Consider the following 19,030-nt stretch of genomic DNA (forward strand, 5'->3'; position numbering starts at 1 on the left):
TTTCAATATTTTTCATCATTCCTTCAATTCTTCAATTTAAATTCCTTAATTTCCTTCATTTATTTAATTTAAAATGACCAAATCCCCTGATTTTGGGGCTCACCCCAAAAGCTGTTTTGGGTTCACCATGGATTTTCCCTCCCAATTCTTTTCATCAGGAAGGATCCTCAGGCTGGAATTGGCAAATTTCATGGAATTCAGCTGGGAATTTCATGTAGGAATTTAGGGATTCTTCTTTTATTTTTTGGGGGGAAATTCAGCCCCAAGGAGTAATTTTAGCTGTGGGAACCCCAAATTCAGCTGGAGGTGTCTGCCAGGCTTCCAGCAGCCCCAAAATCCCCTCAGAATTCCCTGGAAATGCGGGGTGGGATGGGGCAGGGCTGGTGCCACCCCTGCTTTGGGATTTGGGGAATTTTAAGGGAATAATGGCAGCTTTTAAGGGTTTTTTGTGGGTTCTGAGGTGTTTTTGTGGGACATGAACCTGGATTTGGGGACAGTGACTCACTGTGTCCCAAGGGACCTGAACCCATTGGAAATTCCAGGGATTTCTGCTGCTGCTCCAAAGGAAATCCCGCTGATTTACGGTGGGAAAGGACCTTAAATCCCAAAAATTCCACCCCATCCATGTGTAGGGACACCTCCCACTATCCCAAGCTGCTCCAATTCCTTTCCAACCCGACCTTGGTCATTCCAAGGATGGATAATTCATCCCAAAAACCCTCATGGATGTCAAATGTCTCATGGTTTTCCCTGGAATTACTGGGGAAATTGTTTCTCCAAAGAGCCCAGAAGAAAAATTTGGAATAAACCCACGTGGCTGGAGGAGCATTCCTGAAGCTGCTGCTGAGGGAGGATGAGGTGCAAACCCAACCTGAGGCCGGTATTTCTGTATTTAAGGCAAATTTTAACCCAAACCAACAATTCCCAACAGCCAGATCCCCCTTTTTAAGGTAAAAATGCTGAATTTATGGATTTAAATGCCAGAGTAAGGATGAAATTAAGGCTCTAAGTGTTAATTGACGAGCAGAGGAACAATACAGCTCCCGGTCCCTCACGGACTGGCGGGGCTCGGCAGTAGGGCGGGAAGGGCTGTGCTACACACAGCAAAACAACGAGGGGACCACAAGGAGGGCAGAATACGCTGCGGGAATTACAAAAACAGCCGCCGAAGTGCCAAAAGTAGCAATAATACAACAAAAGCCGGCAACCGAACACTACGGACGCCAGCGCCACTCTGAGGCGGCGCGCGCCTCGGCCGTCGCTTTATATGAGGGCAGCTCCCAGCATGCCCCGCGGCAGGGGCCGGCTGCCCTTTTGCACACGGCGCGCATGCGCGGCCCCCCCTTCTCCGCCACCTCCCCCCAGCGAATCCCGCGCTGCCTCCGCGCACGCGCAGAGCGCCCGGCGCGCCATGTCTCTCCGCCCGCCGCTCCCGGGGCTCTCCCCGCCGCTTTTCGGGGCTTCCTCCCGCTTTTAGGGACTTCTCCCCGCTTTTAGGGGCTTCTTCCCGGCTCGTCCCGGCGGCGGGGGACGCGGGGAGAGCGGCGGCTGCGCGCCGGCGGAGGTAGGAGGCGAGCGGCGGCCGCCCCCCCTCCCCAGCGGTGAGGGCTGAGGGGGACGCGCGTAATGGCGGCTGGGGGGGGGGCGGCTGAGGGGCCCTCATGAGGAGCTTCGGGCTGTGGGTGTTTATTGTTTATTTTTTTTATCTCTTCTCCTTTATTCCTTTATTTGTAGTCACTTTGTCGTTAATCTTTTATCCTTTTTCTTCCGGCACGCGGATAAAGCCGCCCTGTAGCCACCGACCTGCACTGCAGCCGCAACCCCGCAAGGGATTCGCCACATTTTGTACCCGGCACGGATTTAAATTTGGTTTTTTAGACATTTCAGTCTCGGGTTTACGCGGTTTGAAGTGAGGTCAAACTGCCCTGGTCCTCCCTCCATTCCCCTACACGTCAAACAACACTCAAAGCCTTGATTTTATCCTTACACAGGATTATAAATCCATAAATTCAGCATGTTTACGTTAAAACAATGGGATATGGATGCTGGGAGTTGTGGTTTTGGGTTAAAATTGACCCTAAAAAGAGCAACACCAGCCTTAGGTTGGGTTTGCACCTCAGGACCTGGACGTGACCTCAGGCACCTCCACGTGGTTCGAGTTAAAAACGCGGATTTTCCCTTTTTTCTGCTTTAAAACAGGAATAATTGAGCAGAATTGGGTAAAATACCCAAAGAAAAATGATTTTTACGGAAGGCCAAATGCTGTAGCTCAGTAGCATCACGTGGTTTGCAGGAACTTCCTCTTTTGGGGGATTTAACCTTTTTTAAAATGCGATTTTAGTGCAGGCTCCTTGGATGTTTTTACTGTTATTTTAAACCAAAAATGTAATGTGGGTTGTTACTTAATTTTTTTTTTAAATCTCTTTTTATAGGGTAATTTTTGAAGAGTATTTACATAAAACTTAATAGTTTTTTTTGACTCAGAACCCAAACCAAGCCCCAAAAAATCTCATTCCAACCCAGAATTGATGTTTAAATATTGTTTATTTGGGGGTTTTTTGCTCCTTTCTCTGACGTGGGATCCTTCCCTGGACATCCAAAACTTTCAGTCAGCTCCTGGGAGCATCAGAGAGGGTGGATCTGACATGAGCTCATGATTTTTTTTGGGATAAGACATTCCCCAAGGAAAAGGAGTATCCTGAATTTAATTTTTAATTTCTTTTTCCCCATTTAAATCTGCCCTGGGCTGTGGGGATGGAAGGGACCAGCCCACCCTCTTCTTCCCCAATTTCTGCTGAAATTGAGGATATTTATCCAAGGGTGAGATTTTCCAAAGGCTTCCAAAACCTGGATTCCTTCTCTTCCCTCTTTTCCTTCCCTAATTTGGGATTTGAGTTGATTTTGCTGCCACACAAGGACCTCATCTGGGTATTTCCCTTTTATCTTTCACTCTTGAAGGTAAATAAAACCTATTTTCCTACTTCCTTGCCATCAGTTAAATATTCTGTGTGGAATTTGGCCTTTTTTTGGAGGAATTTTAGGCAGGAATGGGAGTGATGGAGTCGGGGACCTGTTGCTGGTGTTTAAATTGATTTATCAAACTTTGTGCTGCTCTGAAAGTGGAACTTGAGGAAAATTCCTGGTGTGAAAATGCCTGATTCTGGTCCTGTTTCAGGAATTCTTGGTTGAAAGGCTTGTCCTGATTTTTATTTTCTTGGATAGAAACCTACCCCGAAGGCTGGGATGGGGCAGAATTTTGGGAATATTCCAGTGGATTTCAGGGCTGGTGTTGATGTTCTGCTTGGGATGGGATTGACTTTTGCTGGGAGTTTTGTTTGGGATTTGGGAGCTGAGTTTGGCTTTCTCTGAGCTGGGAATGAGCCTGGAGTGGCAGAAGGGATATTCCATACCTGCAAAATGTCCTTTTCCATAGGAAAACTGGGATAGGGGAGTGGGGAAATGGGATTTTGGCTTCCAGGATGGCACAGAGTGGGAGGAATAACTTTGCTTGGGGTTTGGGTCCCTTTTCCCCCATGGTTTTATCTCATCCCAGGAGTTTTTTTATTCAATGCTTCCTTTCCCATCCTGGTCCTTTTCAAGGATCTGCTTCCTTCAGGCTTTACAATTCCAGCTCAGCCTTTGATGTTCCCTTTTTCCTGGCAAATCCAAATTTCCAGGCTGGGATTTGTCCTCTTCCCATTATCCAGGTGCTCCGGGACCATTCCCATTCTGCCTTCCTCTTCTTCCTCATCCTCCACGACACATCCCAACCCCTTGTGTGTCCTGGTGTGGCTGGAACATTCCCAGTGATCCTGGCTCTTGGAATTCCAAATCCACTGATCCCAGCTGAGATCCTGCTGGATCTGGAGCTGGTAACCAGAATGTCCTCAGGGAGGATTTTGCCTGGAGCTGCTTTCACCTCGAAAATCCTGGGAATTCTTGCTTGAGCAGGCAGGTGGTCCTGCTGGAATGGGAGAACCTGGAGTACCAGCCCACTATGAATGGGAGACCACCATGGATGGGAGAACCTGGAATGGGAGCCCACCATGAATGGGAGCCCACCATGGATGGGAGAACCTGGAATGCGAGCCCACCATGGATGGGAGAACCTGGAATGCGAGCCCACCATGGATGGGAGAACCTGGAATGTGAGCCCACCATGGATGGGAGAACCTGGAGTGCCAGACCACCATGAATGGCAGAACCTGGAATGCCAGCCCACCATGGATGGGAGAACCTGGAATGGGAGCCCACCATGAATGGGAGAACCTGGAATGCCAGCTCACCATGGATGGCAGAACCTGGAATGCCAGCCCACCTGGAATGCCAGCCCACCATGAATGGGAGAACCTGGAATGCCAGCCAACCATGGATGGGAGAACCTGGAATGCCAACCCACCATGGATGGGAGAACCTGGAATGGGAGCCCACCATGGATGGGAGAACCTGGAATGCCAGCCCGCCATGGATGGGAGAACCTGGAATGCCAGCCCACCACGAATGGCAGAACCTGGAATGGGACAACCTGGAATGCCAGCCCACCTGGAGTGGCACAACCTGGAATGCCAACTCACCTGGAATGCCAGCCCACCATGAATGGCAGAACCTGGAATGCCAGCCCTCCTGGATCTGTCGTGCTCTGCTGGATTTGGGAGGAGCTGGAAGATCCCAGGATAGAGGGATAATAAGGATGGACACCACGGATAACCCAGAAACTCCAGGAGCTCCTGCTGGAACTGGGATGTCCCCTCGAGGTGGGGTTGTGCTGGCAAGGGGAGGTCTGGAGATGACAATCCCAGAGATCCAGAGGGTTGTGAAATATCCAGAGCCATCCAGAATCTCGAGAAGGAATTCCCAGCTGCAGGAAAAGGGCTGGGAATGCCTTGCCCAAGTCCTGACCTTGATGAGAGAACATCTGGGCTGCTGTGGGTGAGGAATTCTCCAGAGGGAAGGACCACGGCACCCTCTGGATGGGCAGCACAGGAAAGAGGAGGAAAATCCAGGTTCTTCCAGAACATTCCAAGATTTTGCCATCAAACATAGGAAGAGCAGGGGATTTGCAAAGGAGATCCAGGTCTTGGGAGTGGACTTGGTGAGATCTGTGGGGTCAGTTCTGGAAAAGCTCTTGGAAGGGCACAGCAGCTTCCCAGGCATGGCTTTGGTTCCAGCTTTGTTTATGTGCTCTGGAGTTAGCACAGAGCCAGAAAATTCCATGCTATTTATAGGGACAAATCAGGAAATTCTCCTTTTGGAATTTCCTTTTGGATGAACCTTCTGTGTAACAGGAGAAATCCTCTTCTGCCTTCTCCTGGGGCTCCTGGAGAAAAGGAGGCTCCAGAGGGACCTTGTGGCTCTCCACAAATCCCTGACAGGGAGGGGGAGTTGGGATCTGATCCCAGGGAATAATGGGATAAAAGGGAACGGCCTCAGGCTGTGTCAGGGGAGGCTCAGGGTGGAATTTCCTTGTGGAAAGGGTGCTCAGGCCTTGGAGGTGCCCAGGGAGCTTTGGAGTGCCCATCCCTGGTGGTCCTGGTTGTGGCACTCAGTGCCAAGGTGGGCAGTGGGCACAGCTTGGACCGGATGATCCCAGAGGTGTTTTCCAGCCGGGATAATCCCAGGATTCTGTGCTGGTGCAGGTTCCTTGTCCTTTTCCTCCATGCAGGAATTTTTGCTCTGTGCTCTAATCCAGGCTCTGCAAACACCAGGGAGAGTTTAAAATCCAAAACTTTCTGTTTCTCCATCTGCATTGGGAAGCCTGGAAAAATGGAGGCGGGAAGTTGAGGGGAAAGCAAGGAAGGTGTCGTTCAGCTTTTGTGTTGTGCTCTGAAGTTCTGAGATTGCCCTTCCCAGGGATCAGCTGGGAATGTTCTCCTGGAGAAGGGAAAGCTCCAGGGAGAGCTCAGAGCCTAAAGGGGAGCTGGAGAGGGACTTGGGACATGAGAGGTGGAGAGACAGGACACAGAGACAAGGATGGGAGTCCAGAGGAGGCCACGGAGATGGAGCCAGGCTGGGAGAGCTGGGAATGTTCACGTGGAGAAGGGAAAAATCCAGGGAATGCTCAGAGTCCCTGCAGGGGCTCCAGGAGAGCTGCAGAGGGACTGGGGACAAGGCCTGCAGGGACAGGAGCCAGGGAATGGCTCCCACTGGGAAAGGGGAGATTGGGCTGGGATCTTGGCAAGGACTTGCTGTCTGGGAGGGTGGGCAGGGGCTGGGCTGGAATTGCCAGATTTGCTGTGGCTGCCCCTGGATCCCTGGCAGTGTCCAAGGCCAGGTTGGCCATTGGGGCTTGGAGCAGCCTGGGATAGTGGAAGTGTCCCTGCTCTGGGGATGGGATTGGATGGGATTTAAGCTCTTTTCCCACCCAAACCATTCCATGATTTCCACTCAGTGTCGCCACAGCCCCAGCTCAGAGCTCGGTCCCTGCTGTGGTGTCCCTGTCCCAGCAGCGGCGCCTCCGAGGCTCCGACACTTCCCAAACAAAGCTGCCTGGAGGAGGAAGGTGAGGCTCTCCCTGATATCTCCAGACCATTGTTTCCTCCATCTTGGCATTTCCTTAGGAGCATTTCCAGCATTTCCTTTGGAAAGGTCGCTCAGGAGCTCCTTGTCCGCAGCCCTTCCTAGAATCCCGGACTAGTTTGGGTGGGAAGGGACCTCAAACCCCATCCAATGCCACCCCCTGCCATGGATGGGGATATTTTCCATAAACCAGGTTGCTCCAAGTCTTTCCCAACCTGGATTCTATCCCTGAGGTGTCAGAGGTGAGTTGTTATCCCTGATCCTGCTGTGGGAGCTTCCCTGCTCCCAGCTGTCCGTGTGAGATGCAGCACCTGGAAATACCTGGAGAGGTAAAAACCCATCCTGTGGGAATTCTGTGTTTTTTCCTCCTTTGGGAGATTCCTGATCCGTGGAATTAAGGTTGGTGGTGTTTCAGATTTGCTCTGCTGACCCATTCGTGGTTGTCCTGGTGGTGGGTGGCTTTGACAGCATTCCTTCTCCAAGTGCTTCCCACAGGGATGGGCTCAGAGGGAATTTTTGTCCTCCAGTGCTGGGAATTCTGGAGAAAACGCAATCAGAAAGGCAGGAGGTGGCTCGGGGAATGTTGGTTCACATTTGTTTGGAAGCCCTGTGGAACAAACTTGGCTTCACATGCAGCTCCTGTTGAAATCCAATTTAATTTATGGAGGGAGGAGGAATATTGGGTGAGAGGCCAGAATTTTGGGAATGCTGTCTGGTGGGAATCTGGTTATTGTTTGCTTGGCGAGGATTAATAGGATTCACATTTCTCCTGAGCCTGAACAGTTTGTACTTGGTTCAAATTAAATAATTCCTCAAAAAACCTCACACCCAGATGGGAACAAACTCCGGGAATTGTGCTGGAAAATCCTGCTGTCCTGCACCTGTGTTTGGTCATTCCCTGTAAGGTTTGTTCCTTGAGCTGTGATCTCAGTGTGAACCTCTGCTCGTGGAAAAACTTCCAGCTGGAGTCGACTTCCACGAGCTTGGAAAACAAAACCCCGTGACGGGCATCGGAGAGACGAGAACCTTGGTGCTGCAGGAACTCAGCGCAGAGCTCCGGGAACGGCCGGGAAAACTCCTGGAAAAGCTGCAAGAAGAGTTCATTTCCAGGAGACAAGAGATGGACAAGGGGGAAATGAGGAATTCCCGGGTTTGGAGTTTTCCTGGTTTGGGCTGGGACAGGGTTGGGAGTTTTTGCAGCGTTGCTCCGGCAGTGCCGTGTTCGGGGTTGGGAACGGGGATGGAGCTGGGGACGTGCTGATGTTGTGGCTGCTGCTTTGTCTTCGCCCTAAATCCAGAATTCCCGCTGTCCTCGCTCGGTCCCCGAGGAGCTGCACAGGGACTTTGCTGCTCTTTGATGTTTCACTGATCTCAGTCTCCATCCCTGACCTGCTTGGACAGGGCTTGGGGCACTCTGGGATAACGGGAGGTGTGGGAATGGGAATGGCAGGAGGTGGAATGGGATGGGCTTTAAGGTCCCTTCCAGCCCAAAGCCTTGTGTGATTCTCTCTCCAGAACTCTGTGGTGTTTCATTTTCCTCTCCCTGTATTTGTACCTTCTTTTACCACCCCGCAGCACCAAATTCTCAGTGATTTCACCCAAACCAAGCCCCACTTCCATTGATCACGGTGCTTTTTGTGTGGAGATTTTTTTGTTGTTGTTCCTGTACGGTTTTACTTCTCTCTGTTTCAAACCCTTTCTATTTAAGCTCTTGGAGAGATTGGATATTTTCTACGCACAGAATTGCAGCCTCGTCCCACCCTGTGAATTCTTGCAGGGTTTGCTCTTCGCCCATGAGAGCGCTCATGGGAGTGTCCTCCTGGAAACCGCTCCGGCCTCGGCTCAGCTCCACCCAGCTGGAACTGGTTGGAGTTCTCCACCTCAGTGGTTCCACTTCCAGCTCATCCCTCGTCACCCTCCCGACAGGGGGGTTTCACGCTTTGCCTTACTGCTCCTAAAATTATTAATTGTAATTCAACCCAAATTCTGTTGTCACAAAGAAGTGAAATGCCAGGTTTTAAGCGATGCTGTTGCAAGTGTCACCACCGGTTGTGTTCCCTGTGAGATCCAATTTGTTGGGTTAAGCTTGTTAATCAGCTGTTTAATTGATTAATCACCTGTTCTCTATATTTAAAATTTTAAACAGTGAAAGAAAATGATATTTTTGTGACTTTTGAGTGCCTTAAACTGTGGTGCAAATCCCGCTTCCGTGCCTCGGGTTGCTTTTCTCCCCGTCCTAGAAGCCGCTGTGAGCAGATGCCAAAGATGACCCATCTAATCCTTGTCTTTTAACTTGCAGCTTTGTGTTGTTCTTGGAAAGTTTCGCACCACTTGTGAATTCCCTGAACCTTGGCCTTGCCAGCCCCCTTGTGTTGGGCCCTCCTCCTTTTCAGCTTGCCCAAATTAAGACCCACTTGGCTCTCCAGCACTTGGCTGCCAGCGGCGGGCGGGCGCCTCCCCACGCTGGCGTCCGCCAGGCATTGCTGAAAGACGCAATGTTTAGCCCCAGAGGAACCTTGCCCCCGAGGCCCAGAGGACCCAACCCGGCGGGCACCAAACCCCCGGCAGCGTTCGGGGCCGGAGGCGCGGCGGGGCCTCCCAGGAAAGCCGCGCCCGCGACGCCCCAAGGAGCGCCCCAGAGATTCTCGGGGCAGGAATGGACGGGTTCGCAGAGGATCAACGTCCGCGTCACGCTGCACAGGGCCGATCCCAGGAAAGTCAAGGAGAAGACCGGCCTGCACCAGGAGCAGAAAGGAGACCCCCGTGCCACTCGCTGGGATGGCGGCCCCTGCCCCACCGGCACCGCCGGGCCGAAGCCGCCCGGCCCGGCGCCGGTCTTGGAGCAGAACTCCAACCCCCAGAACCGCTACACGCCCGAAAGCGCCTCCAGCATTTTAGCGAGCTTTGGGCTGTCCAACGAGGACCTGGAGGAGCTGAGCCGCTACCCCCGACGACCAGCTGACGCCCGAGAACATGCCGCGGATCCTGCGGGAGATCCGCATCCGCAAGATGGGCCACGCCGTGCCCGGCCTGCACGCTCCGAGCCGGGGGGAGGAGCCGGTGGGCGAGAGCAGCGGCACCGCCGTCAAGAGCAAAGTGATCGACTACGGCCACGCCAGCAAGTACGGCTACACCGAGGACCCGTTGGAGATCCGCACCTACAACCCCGAGGCGCTGCCCGAGGAACCGCTGGAAGCGCGCGTCTTCAATCCCGAAAGCTCGAGCGCGGAGAGCAGAGAAGAATTCCAGCGGGAGCAGAGCGTGCCGGTGGCCGTCCCACCGCCCAATGTGCCCAACGTGCCGTGCAACCCCGTGTTCCCGGCCGAAGACCTCATCAAGCTGCCGGCCTTTCCCGCCGACTCCTCGCCCGCTCCGTCGTTTTTCCCGGCCGAGCCGCCGGCCAAGGTGCCGGTGCTGTGCAGCGCCGCGCCCACTGTACTGCCGGTGGTGAAGCCGGCGTCCCAGCCGCCCATGCCGCCGGTGCTGCCGCCCATCCTGCCGGCGCTGCTGCCCACGCCGCTGCCGCAGCCCATGCTGCCCCCGGTGATGCCGCCGCTGGTCCAGCCGCCCGTGACCCAGCACGTGTTGCCGCCCTTGACGCCGCCGCCCTTCTCGGCCGGGCTCCTGGCCGCCATCAGCCAGCACGAGCAGAAGCAGCGCGACGCTGGCAGCGCCCATCCCGGCCCCAGCGCCCATCCCGGCCCCAGCGCCCATCCTGGGCCCAGCGCCCATCCCGGCCCCAGCACCCATCCCAGGCCCAGCACCCATCCTGGGCCCAGCGCCGCCGGCGGGGCCTCGGCGGGACACAAACCCTACCACAAACCCTACCACTCTCCAGCACAGGAGCCCATCAAATCCCCGTTCGGGGTGGTGAAGGCGTCCTGGCTGCCCGTGTTCCCCGAGAAGAGCAAACGCCTGCCCACCCCGTCCATGATGAACGACTACTATGCCACGTCGCCACGAATATTCCCACATTTGTGTTCTCTGTGTAACCTTGAATGCACTCATATGAAGGTGAGTGGCTTTCCCAGATTATTCCCTAAGCGTGTGTACTCGGCACCTTTTCCTGCCGCTGGTTGTTTGCCCTGGGAATTCTGTGGATTGGGATGCTGGTCGCCAAGGTTGAGTGTTGGGAATGATGCTAGAAATTATTGTAACGGCGTGTTCTGCTCCCAGTTGCATTTCAGAGTTGCTTTACGTGTTGATTTTAATTTTTATTTTAGTATTGAAATGTTTTTTTGACTTTGCAGCGGGTTTCAAACAACAAAACAAACCTTGAGCAGCGGAGTGAAATTTTAATGTCGTGTGTGGGGGACTCAAATCATGTCTGGGGGTGGGTGAGATGTCTGTGTATTCATTCCCCCCTCCTCCTCCTCCAAACTCTGCCTGAAAACAAAAGAGCCCATTTAGAACCTGAAATTTCATCTTCCAAATCTGCTCTGTGTGACAACGCTGAATATCCCAGAGGCTGGCTCGGGGCGACACGGAAAATGCGTCCATTCATCCCGCCGGGCTCTCAGCCTTGAAGGAAATCACAGTTTGAGCTTTGAAGGAAAAAATAAAGGGAGAAAATGGTGGATATTTGGAGATGAAAAATGTTTTGGAAGCTGTGGGTTTTCCTGGAAAAGCCCAAGGTTTGATCCATCAAAAATATTGGAGAACGTGATATAAAAACCCAGAGTAATTAATTAATAATTATTTAATGTGTTTGAATTGCAAAGTGTGGAGAGGCTGCGGGGGAGGGATTTTTGTAATTTGGCAAAATCCTGGAGATTTTAGGCTCTGTTTGCTGTGAGTTAAAAATCTGGCTGAAAATGGGGACGGCTTTGTTAGGGAAAAACCCAGAGATTCCCAAATCCTTTTCCCCAGGAAGTGCTGAGGGCCAGGGAGATGGGCAGCTGGAAGTGGGACGGGAAGGATGAATTTAAATAAAAATGGGTAAAATTGAACAGGAAGACGAAGGTGGGGAGTGTTAACAAAGGGAAAAACAATTTTGGAAAAGGGAATTAACTGAGATGGGAATTCTTAGCTCGTTTAAGCAGGGAAATGTTGTCACTAAAAATCTGTTGGCAAATCAGCTCTGGCTGAGGGTTTTGGGGTGGATTAAAGGTTGTGAGATCTTGTCCTGGTGGCACTGGGCTGGGATGTGTTCCCAGGAATCCTGATCCTACTGCAGCCCCCCAAACCTGCTCCCTGTCCTTCAGCTCTGGCCTGGATTCCCTTCCTTTGGGAAGTGTTTGGTGTTTTGTCTCCCAGGGACACAGGAGACCTCCTAGGACCAGCTCTGGTGCAGAAGAACCATGAGAGTTTGGGAGTTTAATCCCAAAAATAAAATTTTGATGAGGAAATGTGCAACTGGTGTATCTTGAATTGCAGAGATTGAAGAATTCCTCTCAATTCCAGCTGTGCAGTTCAGCAGATCTGGTCGGTTTTGGGTGGTTGGAGATGACCTGGACATTCAAGATTTATCATCCCAACCATTCCCTGTCCTGTGAGAGCTGGATGGGACCTCAGGTTGGAGGAGCCACCAGATCCAGTGATTCCCAAGGACTTGAGACATTTGATGCTGTCCCAGGTGGCATGGCTGCCCTTGGCCTGGAGAAATGGATTTCATGGATGGTGGCGCTTGGAGTTGTCACCAGCTCCATACCCAGGTAGGACCAGCCACCCTGAGATTGGGGTCAGCACCATTCAACGTCTCCATCGGTGACAAGGACACCGGGATCAGTCACCCTTGGCACGGTGAAGGTGACGCCAAGAACTGCCCTGGGATCACACCTGGAGGGATTTTCCTGGACAGCCTGGAGAGGTGGGACCATCCCAACCTCGTGAGGCCCAGCAAGGGCAGGAGCTCCTGGAGCAGGACAATCCCAGCACAGATCCAAGATAGGAAGAGAACGATTGGAACAGCTCTGGGAGAAGGACTTGGGGTGTCCTGGATGGGAAGCTCCAAATGTCCTGGGCTGATCCCACAGCGTGGGCAGCAGGAAAGGTGGGAATTCTGCCCAGGTGAGACCCCACCTGCAGAGCTGCCTCCAGCTTTGGGGCAATGCCAGGAGGACCTGGAGCTGCTGGAGCAAATCCAGAGGAGGCCATGGAGATGCTCTGGAGCCAGGCTGGGAGAGCTGGGAATGTTCCCCTGGAGAAGGGAAAAATCCAGGGAATGCTCAGAGTCCTTGGAGGGGCTCGAGGAGAGCTGCAGAGGGACTGGGGACAAGGCCTGCAGGGACAGGAGCCAGGGAATGGCTCCCACTGGGAAAGGGGAGATTGGGCTGGGATCTTGGCAAGGAATTGCTGGCTGGGAGGGTGGGCAGGGGCTGGGCTGGAATTGCCAGATTTGCTGTGGCTGCCCCTGGATCCCTGGCAGTGCCCAAGGCCAGGCTGGATGGATTTGGATCCACCTGGGATTGGGGAAGGTGTCCCTGCCCATGGCAGGAGCAGGAATGGGATAGGATTTAAGGTCCCTTCCAACCCAAACCATTCCAGGATTCTGGGATAACAGAACTGACATTGGATGAAGATGAAGGTGCCCAATGAGGAAAACCTTCTCTATCCCACATTTGAAGACCCTAAAACCAAAATTCCAGTGATGGATTCTGAGTTCAGGCTGTTGGTCCTGAGCTCCCTTTTCCCCATGTTTTCTTTGTGGATTTTTCATGCTTTTTCCATGGATTTTTAAAATCTACTCTTGAATTGACTCATTTTGGATCTGATCATGCTGTGTTGCCCATGGGAAGAGAATTCCAACCACTGGAATATGAAACCCAGAAGTTCCCACCTGGATGTGGGATATTCATCCCAACATCATCCCTCCAACTTGGCTGTGCCAAAACTCTGGGAGCTGAATTTTCCCTGAAAAAAAAAATCTCCCTGGATGTCATTTTTACAGATTTCTGATACATTTCAAGGGGGTTTTGTTTGTTTTTGGTTTAGAAGCCACACGTTTTGGTGTTTCCCACCTGCATCCAGAGGTTTTTATGGAAAATGGATCATTTGAAGCAGGCAGGTCCAAAAAATATTGGGAATTTGTGGAAAAAATGGTGGAATTTGTGGAGGTGCCCATGGAAGGTGGGGTTGGGGCAGCACCAGAATTTGACAGATTTGGCCTCATTTTGGTCTCAGGGAGGAAGGGCCGGGGTGAGAGGTTGGGCTCTGATCCTGAGGAACATTTCTGTGGGATCCTCAGGGCTGGCTGTGAGGAGCAGCCACACCAAGGTGGATTTTGGGGCATTAAAATCAGAATTTGAGACCAAAATCGATGCTTGGGCCAGGTATTCCCAAAAATCTTTGTGTCCTGGATGTTTTTTAGGGCAAAATTCCCAATTCTGCTCTGGGATAGGCGGAGTCTGACCCTCTGCTGTTCCCTTTCAATTCTAATTTCCCAAATCCTCAAAATCTCGAAGGATTTTATGGATATTCCATGGAACAGCTTCCTTTTCAGCTCAGAATTGCGTCCTGCAGGAATAACAAAGTGAGATTTGTGGGATTCCTCCTTCTCCAAACACTTCACGTCTTGGATGGAGCAGATTTCTTGGAATAACAGTTCCTTCATCCTCAGTCCCTTCACATCTGGAATGAAGTGGATTTGAAACATTCCCAGCACGAGGGATGGGATTTATCCTTATTTTTATCCACTTTTGTTTCCCAAATCCACTCAAAGTTGGGGCTGATGCCTCCTTGGACCTGGAATTTGTGAAATCCTTGGGATTTTCTGTTTTCCATGGAGATTTGCACTTGGAATTCCTTTCTTGGACACTTTGTTCCACCTCCTTCTGCTTCCAGGACTTCTTGGTGGTGATACCTGAGCGAGAGGAGGTTGGGATGGAATTAGGGAAGGTGGGAATGGAGGAGTTCAGATGGAATTTTTCTTCTCACCAGGATTTATGGGAAGGGATCCTGTAATTTCAGGGGAAGGATTTCTTTGGATCCCAGGAAAAATCGTGGCTGCTCCATCCCCGGAATGTCCCAATCCAGGTTGGATAGGGCTTGGAGCAACCTGGGATCATCTTTGGGTTCCCTTCCAACCCAACCATTCCATGATGGTTCCATGGGCAGTGGAATATTCCTGAAGAGTGGGAAGGGCCAGGAATGAGGCAAAAAGGAGCAAAATCCATAAATCCAGATGGTTTTGGATTCTGTGGACAGTGGAATATTCACAAAGAGCGGGAAGAGTTAGGAATGAGGCAAAAAGGAGGAAAATCCATAAATCAGAGGGTTTTGAATTCTATGAACAGTGGAATATTCCCAAAGAGTGGGAAGAGTTAGGAATGAGGCAAAAAGGAGGAAAATCCATAAATCCAGGTTTTGGGTTCTGTGGACACTAGAATATTCCCAAAGAATGGGAAGAGTTAGGAATGAGGCAGAAAGGAGGAAAATCCATAAATCCAGAGGGCTTTGGCTGGTGAGGACCTGGCAAGGAGAAGAAGATTCCCAAAAGTCTTGGATCAGCAGCTGGAGGGATTTGGGAGCCAAAACTCCTCCTTGGAACCATGGAATTGGAATCCTGGGAGTCAAATTCCCTTCTCATTCCCGCAAAGTTTTCCTTGAGGAGCAGCATTTTTTTTTTTTTTATCCTGGTTAAATTCAATCCTGGAAAAATCCGGATCCTTGGGAATGGGATTGCTTAGGGATGGTCTGGAATTAGGGAAAACCAGCTTGGAATGCTGAAAATGCTGCTTTATCCTCGTAGGAATTATTCCATCATCCCGACTCTTCAGATCCATTATTTTATATTAATTATTCCATATTTGATTTGAATTTATACTTTAAGAGCCACTGGAAGTTGATTTTTTTTTCCCAAGAATATTTAATAATTATCATTGGTGATGTTCCACCTTGAAGAATCCCAGAGTTTTCCAAGGAATATTCCTTTCTCCATAGAAAACTGCCTCCTTTTTTTTTCCCAGCTCCCTGTCAATTTTCCCATTTAAACCAGACTTTAGGCATTTTTATATGGAATTAAATCCTATTTTTATCTGATATTTTAATGATAAACGAGCGTTGAAAACATCCTGAGGCTCTGCAGTGACCTTTGAGCTGTGACATGATGGGAACTGAACATTTCCAGAGCTCCAGGCGCAGAAATTCCAGGCTGGGAATGAGGTTGGATATGGAGATGCCACGTTTGGAGGGAGCTGGAATTGCTCATGGATGTGACAGCAAATCATGGATTCATTCCCTTTAATTCTGATTTATTTTGGAGCAGCCTCTGGTGATCCATGTGCTGCTGCCATCCCGCTCATTAATTGATGAGTTAATTGATTTAATGAACTGATTTAATTAATTAATGTAATAGTTTCGTTTAATTAATTGATTGAATTAATCAATTTAATTGAGGCTCTTGTGCTAGAGCAGTGATAATCAGCTTTTAACCTTCTGCCTGAATTCCATGGGAATTTGACTTTTCCGAGGTAAAGATGGGCTGGAGAGTGCAAACCCAGCCCCGAGGGATTGGGGTGATCCTGGGCTTTCCACACCCTGATCCCACTTTTCCCAATGTTCTCTTTTCCCCAGGATTGGATCCTGCACCAGAACAACCCCGACCACCTCGAGAGCTGCCGCAGGCTGCGCCAACAGTAAGGGATCCACTGGGGGTCTGATGGGGATCTGCTAAGGATCCACTGGGAATCAATTGGGGATCTGCCAGGGATCCGTTGGAAATCAATTGGGGATCCATTGGGAATTTGGAAACCCAGTGGGAATCAATTGGAGATCCACTCGGGAATCAAGTGGGAAGCAATTGGGGATCCGCCAGGGATCCATTGGGAATGCACTGTTGAACCCATGTCAATCAATTTGGAATCTACTTTGGGATCCACTGGCGATCTTTTTGAGATCCGCTGGGAATTCGTTGGGAGTCCATTGGGAATCTGCTGTGGGATCCATTTGGGACACACTGGGGATCCACTGGGAATCAATTGGGAATCTGTTGGAGATCCACTGGGATGTCACTGGGGGATCCATTTGGGATCCACTGGGGATCTCCCAGGAATCTTGGGAGTCCATTGGGAATCCCCTGGGAATTCACTCGGGATCCACTGGGGATTTACAGGGAACCCACTGGGCATCCATTGGGAATGCACTGCTGAATCCATTTGGGTTCCATTGGGAATCCGCTTTGGGATCAACTGGGAATCAATTTGGAACCGACTGTGGAATCAATTCAGGATCCATTTGGAATCCACTGAGGATCCATCGGGAATGCACTGGGAATCAGTTGGGGATTTGCTAGGGATCCATTGGGAATCCATGGGGGAATTCATTTGGGATCCATTAGCAATCCACTGAGGATCCAGTGGGAATCAGTTGGGAATCAGTTGGAGATCCACTGGGATTGCACTGGGGGGATCCATTTGGAATCCATTGGGGATCTGCCAGGAGTCTGTTGGTAGTTCATTTGGAATTCACTTGGGATCCACTCGGGATCCATTTGGAATGCACTGTTGAATCCATGTGGAATCCATTTGGAATAAATTTGGAGTCCACTGTGGGATCCATTTGGGATCCATTGGGAGTATGTTGGGAATCACTGTGGAATCCATTTGGGATCCACTGGGGGATCCACTGGGGAATCAATTTGTGATCCATTGGGATTCCACTGGGGATCCGTTGGGGATATTTTTGAGATCCACTGGGGAATCCATTTGGGATCTTTTGGGAATGCACGGTGGGATCCATTTGGGATCAGTTGGGAATTCACTGGGAATCCATAGGGAACCCACTGTGAAATCCATTGGAAATCCACTGTGGGATACATTAGGAATCCAGCATTCCATGATTCCCAATGTGTCCCAAATGGATCCACTGTGGGATCCATTTGGGATACATTGGGGATCCACTGGGAATCAATTGGGGGTCCACTGGGAAGCCATTTGGGATCCATTGGGAATCCACTGGGGATATTTTGGGGATTCACTGAGAATTCACTGAGAATCCATTGTGAATGCACTGTGAATCAACTGGGGACCCACTGGGGATCTTTTTGAGATCCACTGGGAATCAGCTGGGTGTTCTCTAGGAACCCATTGTGGAATCCTTTTGGGATCCATTGGGAATCCACTCTGGAATCCATTGGACATCCACTGGGTAATCAGTTGGGAGGTCACTGGGAATCTGTTTGGGATCCGCTGAGGATCCATTTGGGATCCACTGGGGATCCATTGAGGATCATGGAATGCTGGAGAGGGACCTTAAATCCCAATAATTCCAGCCCATCCATGGGCAGGGACAGCTCCCCCTATCCCAGATGGATCCAAGCCCCAATGTCCAGCCTGGCCTTGGGCACTGCCAGGGATCCAGGGCTTGGGAATTCCTGGAAATTCCCTGGCAATTCCAGCCCAGCCAGCAATTCCTTGCCAAGATCCCAGCCCAATCTCCCCTTTCCCAGTGGGAGCCATTCCCTGGCTCCTGTCCCTGCAGGCCTTGTCCCCAGTCCCTCTGCAGCTCTCCTGGAGCCCCTGCAGGGACTCTGAGCATTCCCTGGAATTTTCCTTTCTCCAGGGGAGCATTCCCAGCTCTCCCAGAGCCAAGGGGCTCCAAATTCCTAGAATGGTTTGATTTGAGGTTCCTCCCACCCCATCCAGGGATATTCCCAGCAGAAATCAACATTTGGTGCTTTTGGGGTCCCAAATGGGAATATTTATCTGGAAAAATCCCCTTTTTTGGGGAATTTTGGCTTTTCCATTGACATTTTTCCCTTTGTCATTGACAGATATCCCGAGTGGAATCCTGAGGCTCACTCCTCCAGCAGGTACCTTGTGCTTTCCATTCCTTCCCCTAATTACTCATTAATTAATTAATTAATTTTAACAATTTCTTTTCCCTGGTTTGCACTTTCCAACCCCTCTCCACGAGGTCACATTTTTATTATAAAATTTTATAAAAAACAAATCTCATTTTCCCCTTTTCCCAAATCCCCCGTTTCCCATATTCAGCTTAATCAATTTTTACCATTTTTTCCAGTCTTATCCAGTTTTTCTAGTTTAGTCCAGATTTGTCCAGTATTTTCCTGGTATTTTTCTCATTTCTTCCCTTTTCCAGAAATCTCATTTCCCCCTTTCCCCAAATCTGTCTGGGGAGTTTTCCCCCAGTTTTTTTTCTCCCAGTTTTCCCCCAATTTCTAATCATTTTCTTGCAGATTTATCCAGCATTTCCCATTTTGTTTCTCATTTCCCCCTTTCCCCAATTCCCCCTTTCCCCAATCCTCCTTTTCCTCCCTTTCCCCATTTCCGCAATCCCTATTCCCCCCTTTTCCCCCAATCCCCCTTTTCCCAAACCCCACTTTTCCCCAAATCCTCCTTTTCCCCAATCCCCCTTTTCCAAAATCCCCCCTTTCCCCAAATCTCTTTGGGGAGTTTTTTCCCAGTTTTTAATCAGTTTTTTCCCAGTTTCTAATCAGTTTTTTCCCAGTTTTTCTGTTTTTTCCAGATCTGTCCAGCGTTTCCGATTTTGTTTCTCACTTCCCCCATTTCCCCAAATCCCCCTTTCCCCAATCCCCCATTTCCCCAATCTCCCA

General features: G+C 50.6%; 1 protein-coding gene across 1 annotated transcript in view; it reads left to right on the forward strand.

Annotated features, from left to right (window-relative positions):
• Window positions 1–7,094: 7,094 nt before the first annotated feature.
• ZNF638 (zinc finger protein 638) overlaps window positions 7,095–19,030 on the forward strand; it is a 51,860-nt gene continuing 39,924 nt past the window's right edge. The window contains 5 exon segments of the mRNA XM_058804351.1: window positions 7,095–7,666; window positions 8,816–9,461; window positions 9,463–10,530; window positions 16,030–16,091; window positions 18,227–18,265. Coding sequence (XP_058660334.1) covers window positions 9,012–9,461; window positions 9,463–10,530; window positions 16,030–16,091; window positions 18,227–18,265 — 1,619 coding nt within the window. The 5' untranslated portion in view covers window positions 7,095–7,666; window positions 8,816–9,011.

This window comes from Ammospiza caudacuta, chromosome 4 (genome assembly GCF_027887145.1).
Source record: "Ammospiza caudacuta isolate bAmmCau1 chromosome 4, bAmmCau1.pri, whole genome shotgun sequence".
NCBI lineage: Eukaryota > Metazoa > Chordata > Aves > Passeriformes > Passerellidae > Ammospiza > Ammospiza caudacuta.